Source organism: Typha angustifolia, chromosome 2 (genome assembly GCF_048772165.1).
Source record: "Typha angustifolia cultivar Huaian chromosome 2, ASM4877216v1, whole genome shotgun sequence".
NCBI classification, from domain to species: Eukaryota; Viridiplantae; Streptophyta; class Magnoliopsida; order Poales; family Typhaceae; genus Typha; species Typha angustifolia.
Genome location: NC_133240.1, coordinates 1,501,601 through 1,524,063, shown reverse-complemented (window position 1 = coordinate 1,524,063; position 22,463 = coordinate 1,501,601). Strand labels below are relative to the sequence as shown.

General features: G+C 34.5%; 2 protein-coding genes across 3 annotated transcripts; both read right to left on the bottom strand.

Moving 5' to 3' along the window:
- Positions 1 to 826: 826 nt before the first annotated feature.
- LOC140771333 (phosphatidate cytidylyltransferase 5, chloroplastic-like) lies at positions 827 to 13,062 on the bottom strand. 2 transcript variants are annotated; one of them, XM_073112835.1, is made up of 7 exons: positions 12,726 to 13,062; positions 12,403 to 12,650; positions 11,317 to 11,507; positions 9,264 to 9,388; positions 6,136 to 6,269; positions 3,939 to 4,054; positions 827 to 1,016 (listed from the first exon to the last, which is right to left on the bottom strand). In XM_073112835.1, the coding sequence occupies exons 1-7, from the start codon at positions 12,945 to 12,947 to the stop codon at positions 925 to 927; spliced, it is 1,128 nt and encodes a 375-aa protein (XP_072968936.1). In that variant the 5' UTR covers positions 12,948 to 13,062; the 3' UTR covers positions 827 to 924. The 2 variants fall into 2 exon arrangements, with proteins under 2 accessions (XP_072968936.1, XP_072968927.1); XM_073112826.1 differs by having other exon boundaries at positions 12,403 to 13,062.
- A 2,757-nt stretch (positions 13,063 to 15,819) lies between these two features.
- Positions 15,820 to 20,547, bottom strand: LOC140776829 (uncharacterized). Its single transcript, XM_073120715.1, has 6 exons — positions 20,341 to 20,547; positions 20,098 to 20,232; positions 19,879 to 19,935; positions 18,154 to 18,216; positions 17,176 to 17,247; positions 15,820 to 16,217 (listed from the first exon to the last, which is right to left on the bottom strand). The coding sequence occupies exons 1-6, from the start codon at positions 20,482 to 20,484 to the stop codon at positions 16,053 to 16,055; spliced, it is 636 nt and encodes a 211-aa protein (XP_072976816.1). The 5' UTR covers positions 20,485 to 20,547; the 3' UTR covers positions 15,820 to 16,052.
- Positions 20,548 to 22,463: the final 1,916 nt, after the last annotated feature.

The following is a 22,463-nucleotide window of genomic DNA, read 5'->3' as shown; positions in this document are numbered from 1 at the left end:
TACTGGTTGTTATGAACATCATGGGCCACTCAATCAAAATGATTGTTTGACACAATATGCATCAGTTTGGGACAAAGTGATTGGGCGACAATCGCCTTCTCTTTTGAAGATATCAAGTTAGGTGAGATGAAGTTGAGGAAAGGCTCATATCTGTGATCCTGGGCAATTAAAAAATTAAATTACAAAATTCTGGGGGAATCCTGTGTTTCTATAGATCATCCCAGTGGCAGAGACATGTTATCCACCTTGTTCATTACCAGCAGTTTGTTGATGGTTTAACTAAGACATAAAAGAAATTTTCACTTACAGAAGGTAAACACAACTATACCAAATAGTATGTAAGAGCTGTAGCGTCAAACAATGTGGCATCACAGACATGAGGCAAATGCAAAAGAATAGATGCCAATGATTGAACCTTGGTGGGGTTTTAAACAAATACAAATATTCAACACAATCTAAATAGATCCATCATCCTAACTGCAGAGTCTGAACACAGATTGGTGAGTGCTGCCACCAGCTGCAGAATGAAGCATATACATATATTCCATCATTAAGTGAAAAAGGTAATAAGATACAATAATAATCTACCAAGTTCCTGAAGGTAAACTCGCTGTTCGCATCAGGCTACCATACTTACATTCGACGAAAACTGAGGAGCAAAAGAAACAAAAAATTTCAGGAGCTGTGTTATATACACTAAAAAAAAAATCAGACGTGAAGAGTTGGTGTGCAGCAACTCAAACATCAGGATAGGATCAACACCAAACTTGTCTCCGTTGACTGTGAGATACTCTCCTGAGCTACCATGAACCAATGCAGCATATCGATGATAGAAAAGCTGGTCCCTTTGGGCAAGCTTGTAACTCATCCTCTGAATTCAAGTGCTCAGGTAATCTGAACCTACTATCCTGATGTTTACAAAGGTCAGACACCAAAGAGCGGTAGGGCAATCTTTACAAATGAATAACAAAGTGCCCCTGTGAAAACATAGCTGTCCACTCGATCAAGAATACCTCCTGCATGAACCAAACAAACCAATATATTAATATTTGTGCATTCATTTTGCTTTCCGTAAAAACAATACATAGTGATCAAGGATTGTCATGATGACCAAGAAAAGGCACCAATGAGGCTGTAACATCTGAAAGTAAAGTTCAAATAAATGAAATTGGTGATGACCATATTGTGTACATGTACACTGATAGGTCTTCTCTGGCAAATTTTCTAAATTTCGGATGAAATATAGGTCAAATTACAGACAAAAAAAATTCCTAATAAATTACAGGCAAAACTAAAAGTCTGACAAATTAGGCATAGGAAAGTGAGAGTGATAAATTAATGAAGGGTAGATTTTGTAAAACTACCATTTAATAGATTACAACATGCAAATTCTTCTAAAATTAGGATGCAATTTCAGGTCAAATTAGAAAGAAATGAAAATTTATCAATTTGTTTACCCCAAATGAGAATGTCTGGGAGAAAAAGTATCAACAAGCAAAAATGATGACCATTTAAGGTAGATTGAAGAGATACCTTTTATGGTTTATTTTGTACGAATTCCGTTTATATCTTGATGCAGAATTCTATGTACACTTGGGAGAAAAATGAAGCCCCATAATTGGCAGCATATCAAGTTATCAACAAAATGACAGGCAAATGCAGGAAAAGAAAGCAAAATATTCAAACTGAAAGTGTAACTTTATGTCCCATCATCTCCCCCTAATGTTTCTTCTTCTCTTTGTTGTTTTTTTCTGACTTTAAAGGTCTCAGCATCACTCCAGAGATTTCCCATGTGGCAGATGCCAGTCTACTGTAATGCACATTTCAGCAGAACAGTTTTGACGTGATCAGTAAGGTTCCCACTTTCTGGGCCGAAGGATGTAGATCCAACTTAATGGAGATAATGAGAAACATAAATAAACAGTTCTTGACTTTCTTCAAGATTTGGCCCGATTTGTACATCTCCACCAGAAATACATAATGCTTTAGCAACTACACGAAAATGCATACCATGATTTTCTGTCTATCAATAACTGCATACATTGTGAAATGCAACAACTTTGCATAATCCAGAATCCCAAGAACCCAAATTGAGGGAAGTATCCTAATTAGAGTTTCTATTTAAATACGAGTGAAATGCATAACAAGTGATAGTAACCAACGATGGCCGTGCCACAGGCACGAACCGTGCCGACCACCGACCGACATGCCATGACACGTGCCGCGGCACTTGCCGACCGTGTCGTAAGATGAGAAGAAAAAAAAAAAGAGATGCTCACCTTCCTCTTGGCCTTTGCCGTCGCCAATCGTCGCTCACCTTTGCCGTCGCCATCGCCCGAGCGCGTCGAGTGCCCTAGCCCGAGAGAGGAGAGATCGAGAGGGTTATCAGTTAAAAGTTAAGTTGCAGATCCGGATTCGGATCTGCAACTAAGTTTTAACCGATAACCTTATATATATATATATATATATATATCTCGATCTCTCCTCCCTCGGGCTAGGGCACTTGACATGCTCAGGCGACGGTGATCGGCGACGGGTAACTCGAGATTCGGATCTGCAACTTAAGTTTTAATCGATAACCTTATATATATATATCGATCTCTCCTCCCTCGGCTAGGGCACTTGATGTGCTCAGGAGACGGCGATCGGCGACGGGTAACTCGAGATGAGGTCGACAGCAAGCGATGGAACCATTAGGAGGGGTGTCGTACGGCACCCCCTCATGCCATGTGTTGGTACGCACTCGACACGATAAGTACTGATCGGCACGCCCCGTGCCGGTCGGCATGGCCATCTATGATAGTAACTAAGGGGCAAGGAACCTGAAGTACTTGATTATCTTGCACCTTGCAGCTCATAATAAACGTACATAAACACGTAGGAAATGCTGCATAATAGAAAAATAAAAAAAATGAAATCTGAAGTCCCATTACACAAAATTTGATTAATGCCTTACATTCATTTAAATTGAAAAATAGAGCTAAACTAGCTTCTCTCCATAAGAATATCTGAGTCAATCAAATTTCAACAATTAAGTCATCGATACACACCAAGATCATCTAATTACTTATATGGTGTCTTAGGTACGGCTACCAGCCCACCAAATAAATAGTTCTCTGTTGATATTTTTTTCACCAGAATCAATATCTTCAGAAAAAAAAATAGTCATCTAGGACATAAAATATAGCTCTTCAGCCCAGAAGGATGTGGGCCCAACAGAAAGCTAGACACCGAAACAAATGATTCTCAATTAAGGAACAAGTGAAATATCAGGCTTTTCAATCCAGAATATGCTGACCAGCAGGGGTCCTGTTTGCCGGCACAACAATCAAGTTGTCCAGTAAGCTAATCAATCAGATTTATAGTTAGAAGAGAGACCTGGATCAGCCCCATGTAAATCTGATTAGGAAAAGCCAACTGTTCATGATCTTATAAAAAATATTAAATAATATATAGAAGACACTACCAACAAATTTAGAACATCTTAAAGACCCTTTTGCCACATGTAACCTCTTTTCCTCTCCACCTAGCCACAACGTAGAGCTTCCTTCCCCTCCTAACATCTAAATCTCCGCAGCTAACTTCCTCTTTTCTTTCCTTCAATCAAAGGCCTCAACATAATCTACCACATGGCCACCACCTCATAACGCTCCTAATTCTCATATATAACCTGCTCTGTCAGTGCTCCTTCAATGAACTGATAAAAATTCTTTAAACCATCCATTATGCATCACCGACAATCTTACAATTCTAGAAGCCTTATAAGGTCAACAGTTGTTTCATTTTCTAATATTGTGAATGATAAAATGTGGCAACTTAAGTTTCCTGTTGCTGGTAAATGAAGTTCAATAAAAATCAAATTTTCTAGGTAAGAAATTCACATATTTACAGCAACCAATAGAATAAATATTGAAGACTTGCTAGAAGATAATATTTACCATGTCCAGGAATGAGAGACCCAGAATCTTTCACACCAGCATCACGTTTGATCATAGATTCAATAAGGTCCCCAAACAAAGACCCCACAAAATTTAGAACTCCAAAAGCTGTAGCACTGATGTCGATGGAATGGTTAGGCAATAAACCAAGTTGTTGTGTAAGTTTCTGATACTCATGCTTATAAAAGATTAATTGTATACTCAAATCAAGAAGAATGCTATGTAGACAAGAATTATGTTGAGGCTGCTTAAAATCATAAAGTAGAATGAGTAACATTCGAGTAACAAGTGTAAAGAAAGAGTGTGATAGAATACGTTCTAAAATGAAATAGTATATAAGAAAATAAATATGGGCAAAATTAAACTATACACAGAAAGTAAACCAGATATAGGGATATAGGTTGAAAAATCAAAAACTAAACACCAGAATTACCAGAAAAGATCGATAGGCATATATGAAAGGTCTTCACCACTCGGAAGTTTCTAGAGATCATAGCCTTTGGAATTGGAATATTTCAAAATGTCGGTCTGGGACTACCTAAACCAACATGAAATAAGGTCCAAAATATCTGATTATTTGTACTTAGACCTTTATAATATTATGCTTACAAGGTCTCATCCGATGGCTATATAATGATTCATGTTATCTAAGCTTAAGTTAAGCTAGGTACAACTTTTTAGCTTATACCTTGTATTAATGTATTATAGCTGCATTAAGCTTTCATTATTGTGTACACCATAATTTTTGGACCTTCATAGTCTAACCTCTGCCTTTTTCTTTTCAGTGCCTCAAAAACATCTTGTTAATCTGCCTAATGAAGAATTACTATACTACATTTGTGAAATTACTGAAATACCTTTATGCCCCACCAACACCAAACTATCTTGCTCTACCTAGGGTCTAATATGTAAGGACAATGATAGTTAGGGAATTTAAGCTTAAGTTGTTTAAAAATACAAATATGCTTTTTCCTATGCCATTAAGTTAGTGAATGTTAGGTCAAAGTTCAAGGTGCATCAAGGTAATAAAAGTGAAAGGCACGAAATCCAACTATGAATGTCCAAAAAAGCAGGGTGTAAACAATAAAAAAGGAAAATTGAAGGGTGTTATTTATAAATTTTTCACCAATCTGACTTACTGCACTAAGGCTGTTTCCAAGATTTGAACCAACAACCTCTTGCATGAGCTACAAGTTATCTCTTACAAACCTTTCCAAAACAGTATGAGGTCAGCTAGAAAACACTTCTACATTAAGAAGACCCTATGAAGAAGTGACAAAACTTTTATGAGTAATTGTCACCAAACCATCATTCTTGAAACAGCTTTTCTTGAACTACCGGCAAACAAGCATAAGATTGACTTGCTATTCAAGATTAAAAATGCTTATTGATAGAAGATTCAATAAAATCACTTCATAATATAGAAGACAAACAAATTATTTAGGATAATGCTAATATTCTTCTAAAGCTATATATTAGCACTTATTTAAGGACTGTATGCATAGGTATCTATTAATTAATTAGTCTTTGGGCTAGCAAACTAAGTTAGCCTAGATATGGGTGTTGTCCATGTTGAATATCAACCCTTAGATAGGAAATTAGCAGAATTTAATAGATTCTCAGTGTCTTATGATAATAATAATCATCCACTTTGGTGGTTATCCAAATTAATAGGATATGCTGTTTCCACTTTGGACGCTTATTTTTTTCCTATCTTGGACAAATTCACATTCTATGCCATAATTCATTCCAATTTAGATCCCCAATTGTTTCAACTGAATATGTAGAAGTCTCCCTTACAAGGATTGGATCTTTACATGGAAGCCTCTAAATTACAGGAAAACTATTTGAATTGGATTTAGTTGATGAATAAAGAGATGAATTAACTCTTCTAATGCCTATTGTGCTTCTTTTTCATGTGAGAATTTTCTCATTTTTTTCACATCAACATTGATAACAATGGAGAAGACACAAAAATTTCAATGTCACCAAAAAAGGGAAAAACATCTCAAACAGTTGCAGTAGAAGTGTTCATCATGATAGAAGCAGTAAATAAATGATAACACTTTCAAGAAATGAAAAGTTTGAGACCAAAGTTAATAGTAAAGAATGAAAACAAAAAGAGAACAAGCAAAATTCATGAACAATCTAATCAATCAGAAACTTGATGGCATCAAAACATTGAGTCTGTGAGTACCTTATTAAGGATGTGGGCCAACAAAGAACCTTCGCTAGTAGCACTGTGACTATTATACAGCCAGTTAAACCAGCAAAAGCTCCCTCCAAGGTCTTCTTTGGACTAATGTTAGTCAAAGGTGTGCTACCAAATGCCTGGATTGAAAAGAAATAAAGAGTAGAAACTAGAAATGTTATCAGATTAACCATATAATTCAAGACTCAATACAACAAACAGTTGCAACAAATATGAACTGAGAGATGTTCTCCTTTTGAATTTTAAGTGATGCTACACAGCCAGCAACCCTTGGAGTCAAGAATGTACTCAATAAGCTTAAGATAGAGCAAATCCTCTCCAGATATCTACATGATATGAGAATATACAGCCCCATAAAAGAACTGCATATGAAAGAACTAACAATGACATTTAGACACACAAAGATATACTAAAGGTCATCAAGTTCTCCTGGCAGGTAGAAACATATTCCTGTTGCTCCCTAAAAACTGCGCAAAAGATAGCCCCCTGCATAAGCACTAGTTTGATCTGATCTACAGAAAATTCTTTTCATACTGTTATTTCCTAACTTAAGTGACTTAAGATAAATGCAATAAAGAGGTCTAATGGGCAATAGTGACTACATGAATTACTAACTGAGAGAGACCCAGGTAGCTGGTGACAACTAAGGGGTACTATTGTTTAGTTATAAGCTTATAACAGCATCACTAACCCTTAGTTTCAGTATACTTGCTCTTGATAATGCTTTTATGCCATCATCATGCTTGATGCATTTGCATCCCTCTGATATGCTTACAATGCCTCTCAAGCAGAACCAACCAAATCTGCATGCAAGTTTCTTTCCAAGATCTATGAAGAGGAACTATGTATTTATTGAGATCACAGGCAAATTTTTTGCTTCTCTCAAGAAGATACATTCCATCTTCTTAATTTTGGGCAACGATACATGGATTTTCTTGTCATAGTAGACAAACGATTTCCCCAATTTAGCTCCTAAACCTAATGATTACTTAACATTTTTCATTAAAATAATCTATAGTTCTCAATGTTCTAAAAGACATTCGGCGAATACATGGTGGTTGAGAGATTTCACAGCACCTAGCCGATAGTGGGTGCAAAGTGAGCCTCAAGAAATTTTTCTAATTTAATTTTTATAAACTATCGACATTCCATAAAACAAGACTATAACTATGTAATTAATAATACATCACATCGAATACAAGCAAAAGAGAAGAATAAAGGAGTCACACCAAAAAAAAGAAGTATAGTTACATACTTACATATATCAAGAAGAATATCAAAAGAGTCAAGAGTTTGAGATAGCATCAATGAAAATGAAAGTAAGATTTCCTAATATATAGTGCCTAAATAATTTAATCTAAACAATAATTAAATTAGTTCATTATATGCTTCTTAGATTTCTCAACTATTTGATCATTGTCATTATAAGCCTAGTTATGTTCGGATCAAGGTTCGAAAAATTGAGATCGACCTTCCGAAAAAATGATACGTATCGGCTAGATCGGCCGTATTGGTTGCCTGGATCGGATTAGACTTTTTAATTACGTAAAATTCTAAATATTATTTATAAATGTAGAATAACTTCTAAAAATTTAGAAAAAAAATTTACCAAAAATAAGAAAATAAAGAAAGAAAAACTATAGTGCAATAAAAGTTAAAAAGATGAAGAGATTAGAAAGAGAGTAAGTGAAAGAAAATCAAACAAAAGAAACAAAAACTATGGTACAGTAAAGAAAAAGAAGAAAAAGAAGAAAAAAGAAGAAAAAGGGAGAGTGGAAGAAATAAAAAAACTGAGAGAGAAATAAAAAAATAAATTAAAAATTTATATATTAGAGTTTGCCCAAGCTAGATCTCTCTGTAAGAGAAACAATAGTTATATGGTCAGAAGAGAAAAAAAAAGAGTGAAAAAAAGAAAGAGAATAAAAGAGAGTGAGATGAATGAGTGAAAGAGGAAAGAGAGAGAGTTCGGATCGGTCATGGATCGGGATCGGATTCGGCCGATCCCGCAAACCATGGTTCGAGTTAGTAAGCTCAAATATTGTATAATAGGCCACCACCTGCCATTGTGACTGTTGTAGCTCGCCATGTTCTAATCCGCCATTTCCCATCGCCATACTAATAGCATGGTAGTGGAAAGGCAAATCCACCGTAGCAACCGCTATGAATTTTTTGGAACAATTTATACATCAATGTCTTGAAAGGTGCCAATGCAGTCTTAGACTTTTTAATATATAAAAAAATAACAAATAATATATGATATATAAGATATAATATATAATATATATAAATATAAAAAAATTTATATATAATATATATAAATATAAGAATTATAGAGAAAAATAGGGGTTAGATTATAAAATAACAAATAATGTATGATATATAAGGTATAATATATAATATATAATATATAAATATAAAAAAATTTAATAGTGCACTATACCAAAATACAAAATAATATTATCACAATTCACAATCATGACAACAAATAAGTATTAGCATATCCGTATATATGATATATTCATAAATCATAAGCATGATTCACAATTCACAAATACATGATTCAAAAACAGTCTAAACACCACACCACCTTCAAAAAACAGTTTAACATGCTACTAAAAAGTAATAAGACATCAGCAATTTAGCGCTAATCTACTAAATAGAGAGAGTGAAAGACCAAAAGAACTGAGAGAGAGTGAGAGGAAGGTTGCGAGTGGAAGTCGGTGGGGAGTCCAAGAGTGAGAATAAAATAGGGAAGAGTGAGAGTGGGAGAGTAACAATATTGTAGATGGGAGAGAGAGAGAGAGAGAGAGAGAGAGAGAGAGAGAAGGTGGCCACTGGTGGGGGAAAGTGAGTGAGATTGTGGTTGAGAGAAATATTGAGAGTCAGCCCCTGCCAAGGCGGCCGCCAAAACTAATTTTGAAAACATTATTATACACTAATACATTCATCAGAAAGGGTGAAAAAACTTGATAACTACAAAAAATAAGAATTCAAAGAGTAAGATACTAAGATATACCAACATAAGACTTTCAAATACTTTTATAAGCACCTAAAAAATAAATGTGCAAAGGCATGGAAATAATCTAATTTATCAAAAAACATCAAAAGTGTACCTTTCCTCCTAGAAAAGCAAATGTGTCTGCAGCAATTATGCTACTAATAGATATAAAGGTTGCAACTAATCCAACAGTCCAATGAGCCGGTCCACCAAGAACAACTGGCCAACAGTGTGCTAATTCTGCTAGGATGCAATATTAAATATGTAAGGTTGACACATCAAAATTCTAATATAAGAAGATAAGAAAATCAATACGTAGATAAGTTCAAAGAAGAAAACATATTTTCAGGCATGCACTGCATTTTGAAGGAAAGGTATATTATCAAAGAATAAATAAATAAATAAAGCTAGAAATACAAACTAGACTGGTACAGTGAACTTGTTTCTCTGAATATCCCACAAAGATATAAGCAAAACTAGCCCACACATAAATACATACAATGACGACCGTGTCGACTATTATTCTCCGGTCGACATGAGGTGTGTTGATGTGATCCAGATTAGACAGACCACCTCGTGGACATTAGACTAATGGCACGAGACAAGAGATATTAAGCTTATGGCTTGAGTCACTTATCTAATTAGAGGGTTAATTTCAACACTTAGTTTAATTTATTTTTTACTTATATTAATCGAGTCAATTTATTAATGGACTTAATGTGAATTTGGTTAATTATGTGGTTTGGGTTAACTAGTTAATGTGGTGTGGCTATATTCAAACAAAAACCATTATTTTTTTCATCATATTTGACCATATTAGAGATTGTATTTGAAGATCCACATTAAAAACAAAATTGTAAGGAATTTGATAAACTTTCTAACGCATTTAAAATAATATTAATCGGATTTCAAATAACAAAGATATGACAAATATTTTAAACAGTTGAATGTTTTTATCATATCTTTATCATCTGAAATTTGATTGGTATTATTTTAGATGTATCGAAAAGCTTATTCAATCTTCTAAAACTTTGTTTTTAATGAGAATTTTCAAATTCAACCTTAAATTTAATCAAGATTAAAATATGATGAGAAAATTAACCGTTTTAGTTTAAATATAATTACAAGGGGGCAAAATGACACAAATAAAACTATAGTGGAGGTGAACTGAATTTATGTCTAACCACAAAAGGGTAAAATGTAATTCCCCTTTCTTTATTTCTAGTTAACCCTTAATGGGTAGTAAAATGGGTTATCAGGTGGAAGCTTTAAATTCGACTCACTAAAATCCAAGACAACTTAAAAGCATATCGGTGCCATATCCTACTTTATCAAAGTCGCATCAAAAAGTCAAAAATTATTTTTTTTTAATTCGAATATTCCTCTAACTATATCTAATACATGTCGGGTTGTATCGGTATTTGATATGCATTGGATACTAGTAGGAAGAGGTAAACAAAGTTTCCATGCTTCGTAGCCTACAAGAAATGAGAACACTTAATTTGAACTTAAATGTTAAATCAAGGGTATTTGAATCAATTTTCACTCTTATATGTAGTTTTACATTAATTTTATGTCACATTAAAGATAATTATTACTCCCCTATTCTAGATTTTAAGTAAATATTCAAACATTATATTCTAGATTAGAAGTACAACTTTAGGAGTAAGAATCTAAAATAGCTATTCTAGATTTTCCCTTAATCTCAAAGCAAATAGGGCTTTGGCTGTTTCTTAAAAGCTTTCATGGAAAGTAACCCTCTTGTCTGATTTTTCTAGAAGGAACTCAGTGCCAACTTCCAAACAATAGATGTCCAGAAGAACTGGTCATAAAAAATTATTAACCTTTTCAAGTGTTTCCATCCTCAAGTTGTGATATGGGCCTATGGTTGATCCTTTATCTAGAGAGGTTTGGACTGTTTGGTTGAATGATTATGATAAAAATGATGATAAGTTGATTCTATATATTTATCTGAGTAACTTTTATGTATAATTATTCAATATCAAAGTTATTTTCCTTGCCATAAAAGCAGCTGCTGATAATTCTAAATCATAAAAACCTTAACTTGAGCCACTTGACCAAAAAAGAATGATAGTTTGGACAAAGAAAATTGTATTTAAATGTGTCCAACTGAAACAGAACTTGATGAAAGAAAATACAAGGCGTACTGGTGTTCAATGCTGGAGCAGCCAATCCACAACGGAGCTTAACCCAGAAACAAGGAAGATAGCCACAGTAGAACAGTCCAAACACTGCACTACTAAGTTGCGCAAAACGGGGATTCCCTCTTTGTAAAATCAATGCTATTGCAACGAGAAAAGTGGAGGATGTAACAGAAACATCAATGTGACCAAAATACCTGGTCATTCATGAGAAAAGAATTGGAATCAAATTCCAACAATACTTAAATGTGGAATATAAATGAACAGTGCTATTAGAATCATATAGTAATTATAAAAAAAGAAAGTCATTCTTAAGATAATTTCAGGTTAGTCAATAATCTAAAGAAATGATCTAGATTACTTTACTATATCTTCTGAATGCAGGTTCTCCCCTCCAAAGAAGTGGGACCTGCAAATGCACTAAAAGATACACCCGATATATAGGAAAGGCATAGTTCTAAGCAATGCAGGCATGTTACCAAGTCTGAAGTAAACAAACTTATAAAAGAATCTTATCTGCAAATCCCTAGCACCATTCAAAGTATGCCTAATCATCTCATAAATAAACCCTTCGAAGGAATTGTTTTCAGATAAACATTCTTCGCATATGATCAATATGATAAAGTCTGAATATATGACAAACTTATGTCAAATGTTCTAAAGAAAATACCATAGTCAATCCTTGAAGGAAAAAATAACCTTAGACTAGCATGAGGATGGTGCACACCATTGAAGAGAGATGTCAACCTATATAAATTTATTCATATTTATACTAGTGCAATGTTTGATCCTTTCATAGCAACAAAGAAACAAACAAGAGGAGCCTATATTGAAACCAATTAATTGTCAGAACTCTCGTTTCGCACATTAACCTATGCTCAATTATCATATCCCAGGGTTTCGTAATATGGCCGATGGTTCTATCACAATCTATATGTCTTCTTTATTTTTTTATATATAGTGGTTCTACCAAGCTCTTTCTCCAATTGCACCACTTGCACACAAATTTCCACATCTCAAAACTTCAAGATAATAAAAAACAAAGCTCGCATGCATTCTTCTAATTATACCAAGAGAAAGAAAGATTCTTACAGTGTAAGTATGGGCATGAGAGCACAGATGACCGAGCAAACCCTAGACACATATCTAGGCGGCGGTGTCATCCCTTCCGATATCCCCCTACTCCTGACCAATTCAAAGTACTCCCGAGCCGCCGCGAGCACCGCGGCAGCGATCAATAAAGTGAACACCCATCCCCCGGCCAGCACGGCTCCTCCGGCCCCAAAACCGATCCCGAGGCCAAATATGACCCTTTTCCTCAGCTGACTCCCTTTTTTCTTCTGCTCGTCCACTGCCACCTCATTAGAGAGCAAAGAAGGGGGAAGGGTGGGTTCCAACGGCAACGAAGAGGGTACCTCGAGGAGCTTGTCGGGATCGGAGGCAGCGGCGGAGGAAGGGATGAAGGCGGCGGCGGAGAGGGAGGAGCGGCGGAGGATGAGACGGAGAGGAGGAAGAGAAGGAGCGCGGCGGCGGAGGGGGAGGAGGAGGCTGGGGTTGGAGGAGGGGGGAGGGGGGAGTGGAGGGAAGGACAGGAGAGGGGCGGCGCAGTGGCGGAGCTCGAGGTGGGCGGCCGCCATTGCTCCGAAAGATAGATGGGGAGGAAGATGCCCCGCGGGGTAGCAGAACGGTGGATTTCGAGGTGGGATTTTATCCCTTCCTTCCGGAGAGGAGGAAGAAGGGATTTTTCTACGTAGTTATGCGCTAATTTGCAAATAAAATCCACTATATTTTCGTTTTCAGAAAGAGGCTCACTTGGGGCTTTCTGTAATTAATTGTATTTAATTTTTCTTTTAATTTATCACATAAGTAAATTGTATACACTTTATTATAAAATTATATATATATCAATTATAGAAAATCTCAGTTTTATAATGCTAAAATGGAAAACTAACTATCATTCAAATGTAAAATCCCACGACTACCTTTTTATTTTCTTTGAATAAAAAGCTTATTTAATTTATTTTTCTTCCCAATTTGCCTTTGGCTTAAAAGAGGGAGTTGTACGGTATATATTATTAGATGCGTTTAAATGTATATTACTATGGATCAATGGGAGTACTCTACTAATGAAAATAATATTTTTATAGAGAAATTTACATATAACACCTTTTTATTTTAACAAAATTGTGGTTTACACCCAATATACTCACTATTTACAAATCGAATCTTATAATTTAGATTTGAATTAACATCGAAAAAATATTTTATTAATTAGAGATATTTTATTTCTAAAATATCTAAAATGCCTAAAATGCTCTTAGTATAGGTTTACCTCGAAAACGATTGAGTCTGGCTTGACCCTAAGATTGGGCTTACGGGACGAGAACATAGCTATGATAGGCAAGGGCCGCACGCCGACATGGGTCTCACTAAAGAGAATGACAGCAGTAGAGTTGGAGTTAGAGAAGAGGTAGGCCTTAATGGCCTCCCCAACCTTTTGGCTTACTCCAATGGTGGGGAGGAGGTGTGTATCAAATTTCGATTTGAACCCACATATAATATCTATTTTAATTCAAATTGCCAAAAAAATTCTCTTCTTCTCTTTTTTTGAAAATTTGCACTAAAAACATATTTTGTTTTCGATTTTTCTGTTTTTAGTTTCCTTTGCACACATACATGGTATTTTCTATTTTTTTTCTCTTCAAATTTACTATTTTGTTATTTAAAATCTCATTAAATACAGAGAGAACACTCTAATATTAAAAAAGAAATGATATGTACTCTTTTGTTTCTTTTCCTTTTCTTTTCCTTTTCTTTTCTTTTTTTTTTTTACTGCTTCTTCTATCTCTTAATCATTTTTTTATACAATTATCTATCACTAATTTTTAAATAATAAAGTAAGAGGCGAATCAAAAATAGACGTAAAATAATCATGAATATTTTATTAATCACACATTATATTTTATTTATTGGTTGATTCATGCTCCGTTTTTAAGAATTTTATAATCTAACCCCTATTTTTCTCTATAATTCTTATTTAACACGTTGATATTATTTTGATTAATTAACATGGACCACATTCCTATAATATCCCCACCACCTCTCATCTCCTCTCAACCCATCCCCTAAAGAAGACACAGATAATTTGGATATTTAAGAATTATTTTGTATATTATAATATAATATTTTTTTTGCCGGTACTATCTAAGTTAAGGAGGAAATTATATGAGAATTATAAGGAAAAATAAAATGTCAGATTATAAAATCCTCAGAGACAGAGTGCAAATTATAAAATATATAAAATATAGGATATGATTTATAATTATAATTAATTAAATAATCAAAAGCTTTATAATCATTCTTCAAAAAAAATTTATTTAATTTAAATTATTTAGTCTTTTCTAAATAAAAATTAATCTACGTTGTAAATAAGTTATAGTATCTTAGTTATGAATACTTCACAAAAAAAAAAGAAAAATAACTATAAGATCAAGAGTGTATTTGATAGCTAGAAAATAGCTATAAAATGACTCTCTTCTTTTAATGAAGCCATTTTTTAATTTATTTTCTACAATTAGATAATATAAATAGAGAAAATTAAGCTGGTTTCGGACGACCGCATAGAGGAAGAGTGTGAAGAGATAGAGAGGAAGAAGAGGGCAGCAAGCGATTATATTCTTTTATATTGAGGCACACAGTCTTACCTTGGGCTGCAAATTAAAATAAAGTTTAAAGAAACTTCTGCCCCAAGTTTAGAGAAATAAAATCAACATCAAACTAGGCAACTAGCAAACCAATACATACATAGAGAGGTTTCTTGGGGTAGGAGTATTCAATATTTATTTTTTATTTACTTTATGTTTAGCTTGGGAAAGGGGTCAAGAAGAGCAAACCCTCCTCATTTAAATGCCAAAGTCTTAGATCTCGGTAACTCCACAGCGAAGTAGCTAATAAGAGAAACAAGCAGCTCAGCTTCAATGGCTTTCCTCAAATACGGCTTCTCTTTCTTACTAGGCGCCGGCTTTGCTTCCTTTGCGTTACGTTACCGTAACCACCACTGCCATCGGATGAGGTTTGCTAAGTCGGAGATGCCAAAGAAGAACGGAGAAGAGCAGTCCGCAAGCATATCGAATTAGGACGAGAAGTTGACAACTGTTGCTTTCTTTGGTTGGTTTCCATGGAATGGATTCCTTTCTTCTTGGGTTGATCGATCTCCTCTTTCTCTTAATTGTTGCCATGTTGGTTTGTGATGTATAAAGAAGCACAAATAAAAGGCGTTGTAATTTGACCCCAGTTTATCTCTATCCAATGTTACATTGGATGCTATTATATCTTTTATCTTCTCCGAAAGACGCAATTTGGCTTTAAATAAATCAATTTAGGGTTCATAAACCCAGAACTAAGTGCAATAAAATCAATTTGAGTCTAAAATCTCAGCCTCCACCTTACACAATCACAACAACATCAAATGAAAGAGGTCTGTTGCTGCTTTCAAAATGAGGCTTGTAGTTTGTCAATGAGTCTCCTTCACTGTGCTTCTCTGCAAATTATTGAAGATGTTTGTAATCCATTCCTTTAAAATCTCACTGTGAATACCATAGAGGAGTGATATCAGTATATCGCTGCAGTACTCTGGAATCAATGTACCTGCTTCTAATACTTTAAAAGATTGGCAATGAGAAGTGATAGGAGGATAAATCATTGTCCTGGAGATTAACATACACCATCTCTCTTAAAGACACTCACTTCCTCCTAATCTTAACATTCAAAGTCCACTGGAGTCTTCCCTCTGGACGGGGTATCTCCTTCGGCAAACGGAGGGGCACCTCATATTCTCCCACTGATGAAAGTGGTGACGGTAGGTGCAAGTTATCTGGATGGATATTAACACAAAGTTGCCTTTCCACCTGGAAGAAACAAATGAACTCAAGAAGAGCAGAGTAGAATAGTAGCAACAAATCATCAATTGTGCATTAAAAACCATGAGTTACTACTTGGATCTGCTCTATCAATATTTGCTCAGAGATGGTGACTATATAATAAGTATTGAGATTGAATCTCAAAACAACTGAATTCAGTTAGCAACATCTGGTACAAGTACCAAGGATGCAATGCTTTTCTAGGGTTGCATCACATGCTACAGTTACGAGAATAAGATTTTATTGTAATGCGTGTTATAATTAAGAAAACAGGCTATCTTGACAATGTACTAATCAATGTTGCCTAACATACAATGGATCTAAAATCACAAGACTAGAATTGAGTAAGAAACTATGTTTGCCACATATTAACATAAAGTTTCCTTCCTTCCTCTCCTCTCTCCCAGGAAGAAAGTCTTTGCATACTTGCAACCGTTGATTACACCTTGGGATGAACTTTTGCGAACCTCAATGTGCACATGGCTTAAAAGTATATATAGATTTGACTAAAACTTTATGTTAAACCTTTTTCAAAAGATTTAACACTTTTACTGTTTTACACTTTTGCAGACATTGAATGCAGCTCTAGATTTGCTAAAGTGACACAAGATACAATATTTTCAACAGCCAAAAGTAGTCCAATTGAAACCAATGATTATTCAGGAAAAGGTAAAAGTCAGGCACAATGCCCATTCAGAATTGTGCAGAAGCACCTTCAGCAATTAGGATTGTTTTTACTTAAATCAAGTACCCTATATTTTCTCTTGACAAGTCATGATTCATGGATAAACCTATTTCAGGTTAGCCTGGCAAGGTTTAGCTTAAAATATATACTGAATTTGATATTTGTTAAACCAAACAATGAATGAAGTATCTAATGAGATCTCTTTTCCTCTCTTTATCCTGCAACAAATTAGAAAGATTTTGGAAAATGAAAAAAAAGTACCTCAGCCACAAGTTCCTCCTTTGTCACTGGTGAACGCAATTCGTTATCAACCTTGATGAACCTCCTCAAAACCTAGAATCAAGTTCATGTTAATCAGAATTATCAGAAAATTTTACTGATATCTACTCCAAACTAGACAATTACATAACAGGAAAAATTAATCAGCTAGGGAAAGAATACTACCCAAAGAAACAACATATTTGTTAAAAATGATTAAGAGAAGAAATCATATTAGATAAAACATCGTGCACTTCTATTATGCACCTACAAACCAAAATACTAAACTCAAAATATGTATACTTTAGAAAATCAGTAAGATGGGAATCCTAGGTACCTGCATGGAATCAGATCATTTGGGAAACTTTAGTGCCACTGCTTACAACGAAACTCTGTTATCACTTTTGTCCTATAACTTTGAAAGAAACCAACCACATAATCTAGACGTAGAAGCATAGATCTATGAGGAGAAAAAAAGGACTTAAAGCTAACCAAATGCAAATTATTAGGTGTCACCACGTATAATATGATAAAAGCAACATAATATAAGTAAAATAAAGATCTTCAGTTATTCTTATCTCTGGAGTTGGGACAATTTTGACCAGAAAATTCTTTATTTTTCCCTACAAATAGTGTAACTCACATACTTCCAGTTTGAATAGGGTCTCTTCAAAGTCAACATGGTAGAATGAGTTCAAAAGTATGCTAATATGCTCAACATTTGCAGCAGCATTCTTTAACACTAAAGAGACCAAATTTTGATTTACAAATCTGACCTCATTCTGATAAAGGTTGCAAGATACGTTAAGGTTAAACGGTCGAAAATACTTAGCATGCATAAAGCATTTAGGTCGCTACAACCATAGAGAAAATAGTGGACCAGGATAATAGGTATGTAACAGAAATCATAATCACATGAAATAAACTCCAAACTGAGATGCATTGTAGTTACAAACGAAAAAACTAACAAAAGATACTCACTAGGCGAGCATTATCAAGACGCTTTGCTGCTGCTTGATATTCTTTCATTTTATCTTCTTTTTGCTGTTCAACAAATCAATAGAGAAAATTTAAAAGCGTATAAATCTACAAAAGACCGATACAAAGTTTGTGAGTCCTCTAAATATGCATCGAGAAATGTATGGCAACAATTTGGGACAAGAAATTTCCAACATGCTGAGCCATGCTGAGCATACAATTATTGACAGTTGGAAAAAAGGAAAGGAAGAGGGGTGTTTACCTGAAACTTAGTGTTAAAATTTACCAAAGGTTTTGACTTTTAATACCTTTTCGACCATAAGGTGCATTCAAAATGGTATTAAAATTTTGGTCAAAATTCTGATGTAACGTTGGTAGTCAAATTGTGTGTGTGTGTGTGTAATGTGTGTGTAAGCATGAATTTGCGAATGTAAGACAGAGGAAAAATCAAGTAGCAGTATATTTTCTACAGCTAAGGAAGCAGTGAGAGTTTTAGCTAACCTCGCAATAATCAAGACTGAAAATAGTTCAACTTTGTATGTCATAGTAAATTAAGAAAAGATAGAAGTACAATATAAGAATTTAAAGAGGATGAAAGAAAATGTATCACAATGAAATGTATTATCTTGAAGACTCTTCGTAATAAAGCTTCCTTGTAATCGGAGGCTATATCATCCATCATGCAATTGGTTCCATCGTTAGACTTCTAATCTCTAATTCTTTCTAGTCATCTTAAATCTCAATAACTTTCTTCATTCTTTAATAGATTCAATCTCACACCTGATCTATGACAAAAATTCTTATACTATAGTGGATTACTAACTTTCTGTGTTGGTATGCAGCATAAGATAGTACATAGTCAAATCAATAAGGTCATCTCATGATCCACATGAGAAATAAATTACGATCTACTTTCTTCAAAGTGGATCATGAAAAGTAAGTTAAGACATACTGTAACTAACTACGAAATTAGAAGGGAGATAGAGAAGGAAGTGAAGGTGAAGGCAACACCGAAGGAAGGTGTGTCTCTTCTACATTGATGCAAAGGAGGGGAGCGATGCCCATACCTTGATGTGCCATGTCGTATCAATGAGTCATCAGCATGGCAATCTATGTCCCTAATTTTACATAATACTAACTTTTGCAATCCAGGAAATCATAAAGTCCAAAGAAGCCACTGAACAATTTGAAATTTGAATATCATAATTTACATTAAGATATAACAAACAAATGATTCAAGTAGTTTGCAAATGAAATACCATAAATTAAACTCTGAAATATAGAAGATAAGAATTAATACCAGGAGAATTTTTACTTTAGTGATCAAAATTCAGAGCATAGATTGATTTACTTTTGAGTCAACAAACCATTAGTAAAAATGAGAGACGATTGTCCAGGAAGACCAGTACTACCTTAAAAAAAAGAGTAAATGCAGTCTATTCTGGAAGAAGGGAGGTTTCAAGTGTCATTCTTTCACCTCCATGTATGATGCTTAATAATCTAATATCACAATAGACTAAGAAAAGGAATATCTGACAAAACTACCATAAATTTACTGATGAAGACAAATGCCAGCAGCAGTAGAACATAGAATGGTACATTGGCATCTTTGAAGCGAATTAAGCACATGATTTACAAGCTTGTTAAATAAAAAAAGTAAACCCACGCATAGATGCTACTGGAAAAAGAAGAAGCCCTTAGATGTGCTTCAAACTACTTAATCTCTACCTGATCCTTTGGAACTTCTTCCACTGTTTTCTCTTCTTCCTCCTCCCTTTGATAAAGCTGCTCAGGAAAAGTAAAATACTTTTAGAGTTGGAAAACGAACATCTTCTTTAAAAAATAAGGATTTGCAAATAGAACCTAAGAAATCTATCGACTCCAAACAGTCAAGAAAAGGCATTTCACTTCTTGCAAGAACATCTCGTGGAGTTTTTGGAGCCAAACCTTGCGCTGCTCGCGGATGAGGAAGGCGTACTTGTCGATATTGGGAACTGCGAGCAGCTTGGGCATTAGGTGGTTGCGGAAATGCCCAGGCGCGACCTTCACCGTCTCCCCGGCCTTCCCCAGCTTATCGATCGTCTTCGAACCACCAATATACCGAAACAAAGAAGCGATCAGAGGGAGGCAATGGAGGAGGAGGAGGAGGAGGAGGAGTTGAAGGGTTTCTTCGGGGGCGGGGCTTCTTACCGTGGTGAGGATGACCTCCAGTTTCCTGTAGCGGAGGCCATGGCTGGAGAAGAGGATGGGGTTCGTGATGCGATCGAAGGAGGAAGAGGAAGGGGAGTGGAGGAGGCGGGAGAGGGGATCGCGAGTGCGGCGGAGGTAAGCCATGAACTGCGGGGTTTTCCTTGGGTTCTAAGAGCATCTCCACACCGAGCTCTATATCTATTAAAAAAGTAATATATATATATATATATATATATAATCAATTTTAAATTATTTAATAGGTTCTCTTAGTGTTATTTATTTTTTTCATAAAAAATATATAGTTAAAAAACTATCTTTAAAATAAAAATAATATTCAATAGTTTCATAAGTAATTTTAAATTAATAATTTTTTAATTAAACACATTGAAATTGCAATATACAAAATAAACATCAAAATAAGCACTACACGTCATTACTAAAAATATCAAAATTACATTACACAAAATAAGCAGAAATTAATATTTAATAACATAACAATAAATATCTAATAGTTTGGTAAGTTATTTCCATAGCTTTCGGTTTTGTAGCCAGCTCATCTTCCTTAATCTTTCGACGAACCTCCGACTTGAAAATGAATATTGTTTCTTCTACTGATTTCATGTCTTTTCATTTGAAAGAAAGCACGTTCATCCGGATCTTCAATCTTATTTAAATCAATTGATAAAATTTGTCTATCCTCCCGATCACGATCAATATTCAATTGCATAACTCGTAGCTCTAACATTTTTTTATCATTTTCTAATTTGGTCATCATCATTTGTTGCATATTATCTCTATAAAATTCATATTTTTTTTGTTGTTCTTTTATATTACTAAAAATTTCTCGTACTTCTTGAAAGTTACCTTCAGAACTAAACTCTAGATTTGTTCTCTTTTTCTTTTCCAAACTTGATGAGTTGGCACTGAGATACTGATCATCACCCATGAAATACAAATTTTCACCTTTGGTATTGAGATCAACAGAATTTATCGTATTCGACAGCGATCCTTTAGATAAGCCCGACTTTGAAAGGATAGGCGTAGGGTTAGCCCACTTCTTAGCATCCTTGAGAATTGACCAAACATGATCAAATTGAAACCCTTTCTTCTCATTGGTTTCTTCTTCATAAAGAGTTTTAGCTTTGATAATCTAACAAAAAAAAGTTAAAAATTAGATATATTTAAAATGCCAAGGTAATATAAATATAAAGGTAAATACCCACGATGTCTAACTCAGAAGCTCCGCTTGGGTTAAGACGCTCGATCTGTCGAATACATTCACGAAATTTGCTTATGACCTTCTTAATTGCACCCATACGACATTTTAACGATTTTGGAGTCCTTTGTTCTCCATACGACTCTTTTATTTTCTCATGATAAACTAATGTAATCATCACCCACATCTTATCTTTCATCGGAGTAGTACCTACTGGATTTTGGGAGACCTCAAGCCATGATAAACATAAGACTTGATCTTCTTGGTGGCTGAATCCTTTTCCTCGAGTAGTCGACATATGATAGAACAAAAAACTTCTGAATAAAAATGATTTGTAAGTATGAATTGTTGGATGCTACTATTTATAAGAAAAAAAGCAAATAAGATAAGAAGTTCTTAAAGATAGGAATCATATTTATCATAAAGATATGATAAGATAAGAATCTAATAAAGATTAGATAAGATAAGAATCCAATGCAAAACTCATAATATGATAAGATAGAAATATAAGATAAGAATCCAATGCTTATAAGAGAGGACAAAAAGATAAGATAAGAATCTTATAAATATATGATAAGACAGAAACCTCTTAAAGATAAGATAAGATAAGAATCTAATAAAGATCAAATGAGATAAGAATCCAATGCTAATAAAAGTACAAATAATTAAAATATAATAAGATAAGAATCCAATAAAGATTAGACAAGATAAGAATCCAATGCTAATAAGAAGATAAAACTCTTAAAGATATGATATGTTACGAACTAGATCTGGAGCTATCCGTCTGTAGGATGATCCTGAGATTTTGAGGGATAGTAATCTCGGAAGTTCCGAATCTAATGGCTTTGGAATAAAGTCAATCAGAGATTAGAATGGTAAATAACCGACGTTGTGGTGGTACTTAGAG

Coding starts and splice junctions, on each gene's coding strand:
- LOC140776829 (XM_073120715.1), bottom strand. CDS start 20,484: ATGGCTTACCTCCGCCGCACTCGCGATCCCCTCTCCCGCCTCCTCCAC. Junction 20,233..20,340: donor TGGAGGTCATCCTCACCACG/GTAAGAAGCCCC, acceptor GGTGGTTCGAAG/ACGATCGATAAGCTGGGGAA. Junction 16,218..17,175: donor AGGAGGAACTTGTGGCTGAG/GTACTTTTTTTT, acceptor TGTTTCTTCCAG/GTGGAAAGGCAACTTTGTGT.
- LOC140771333 (XM_073112826.1), bottom strand. CDS start 12,947: ATGGCGGCCGCCCACCTCGAGCTCCGCCACTGCGCCGCCCCTCTCCTG. Junction 11,508..12,402: donor CTCATGCCCATACTTACACT/GTAAGAATCTTT, acceptor ATGAATGACCAG/GTATTTTGGTCACATTGATG. Junction 6,270..9,263: donor TTGCTTTTCTAGGAGGAAAG/GTACACTTTTGA, acceptor TTTTCAATCCAG/GCATTTGGTAGCACACCTTT.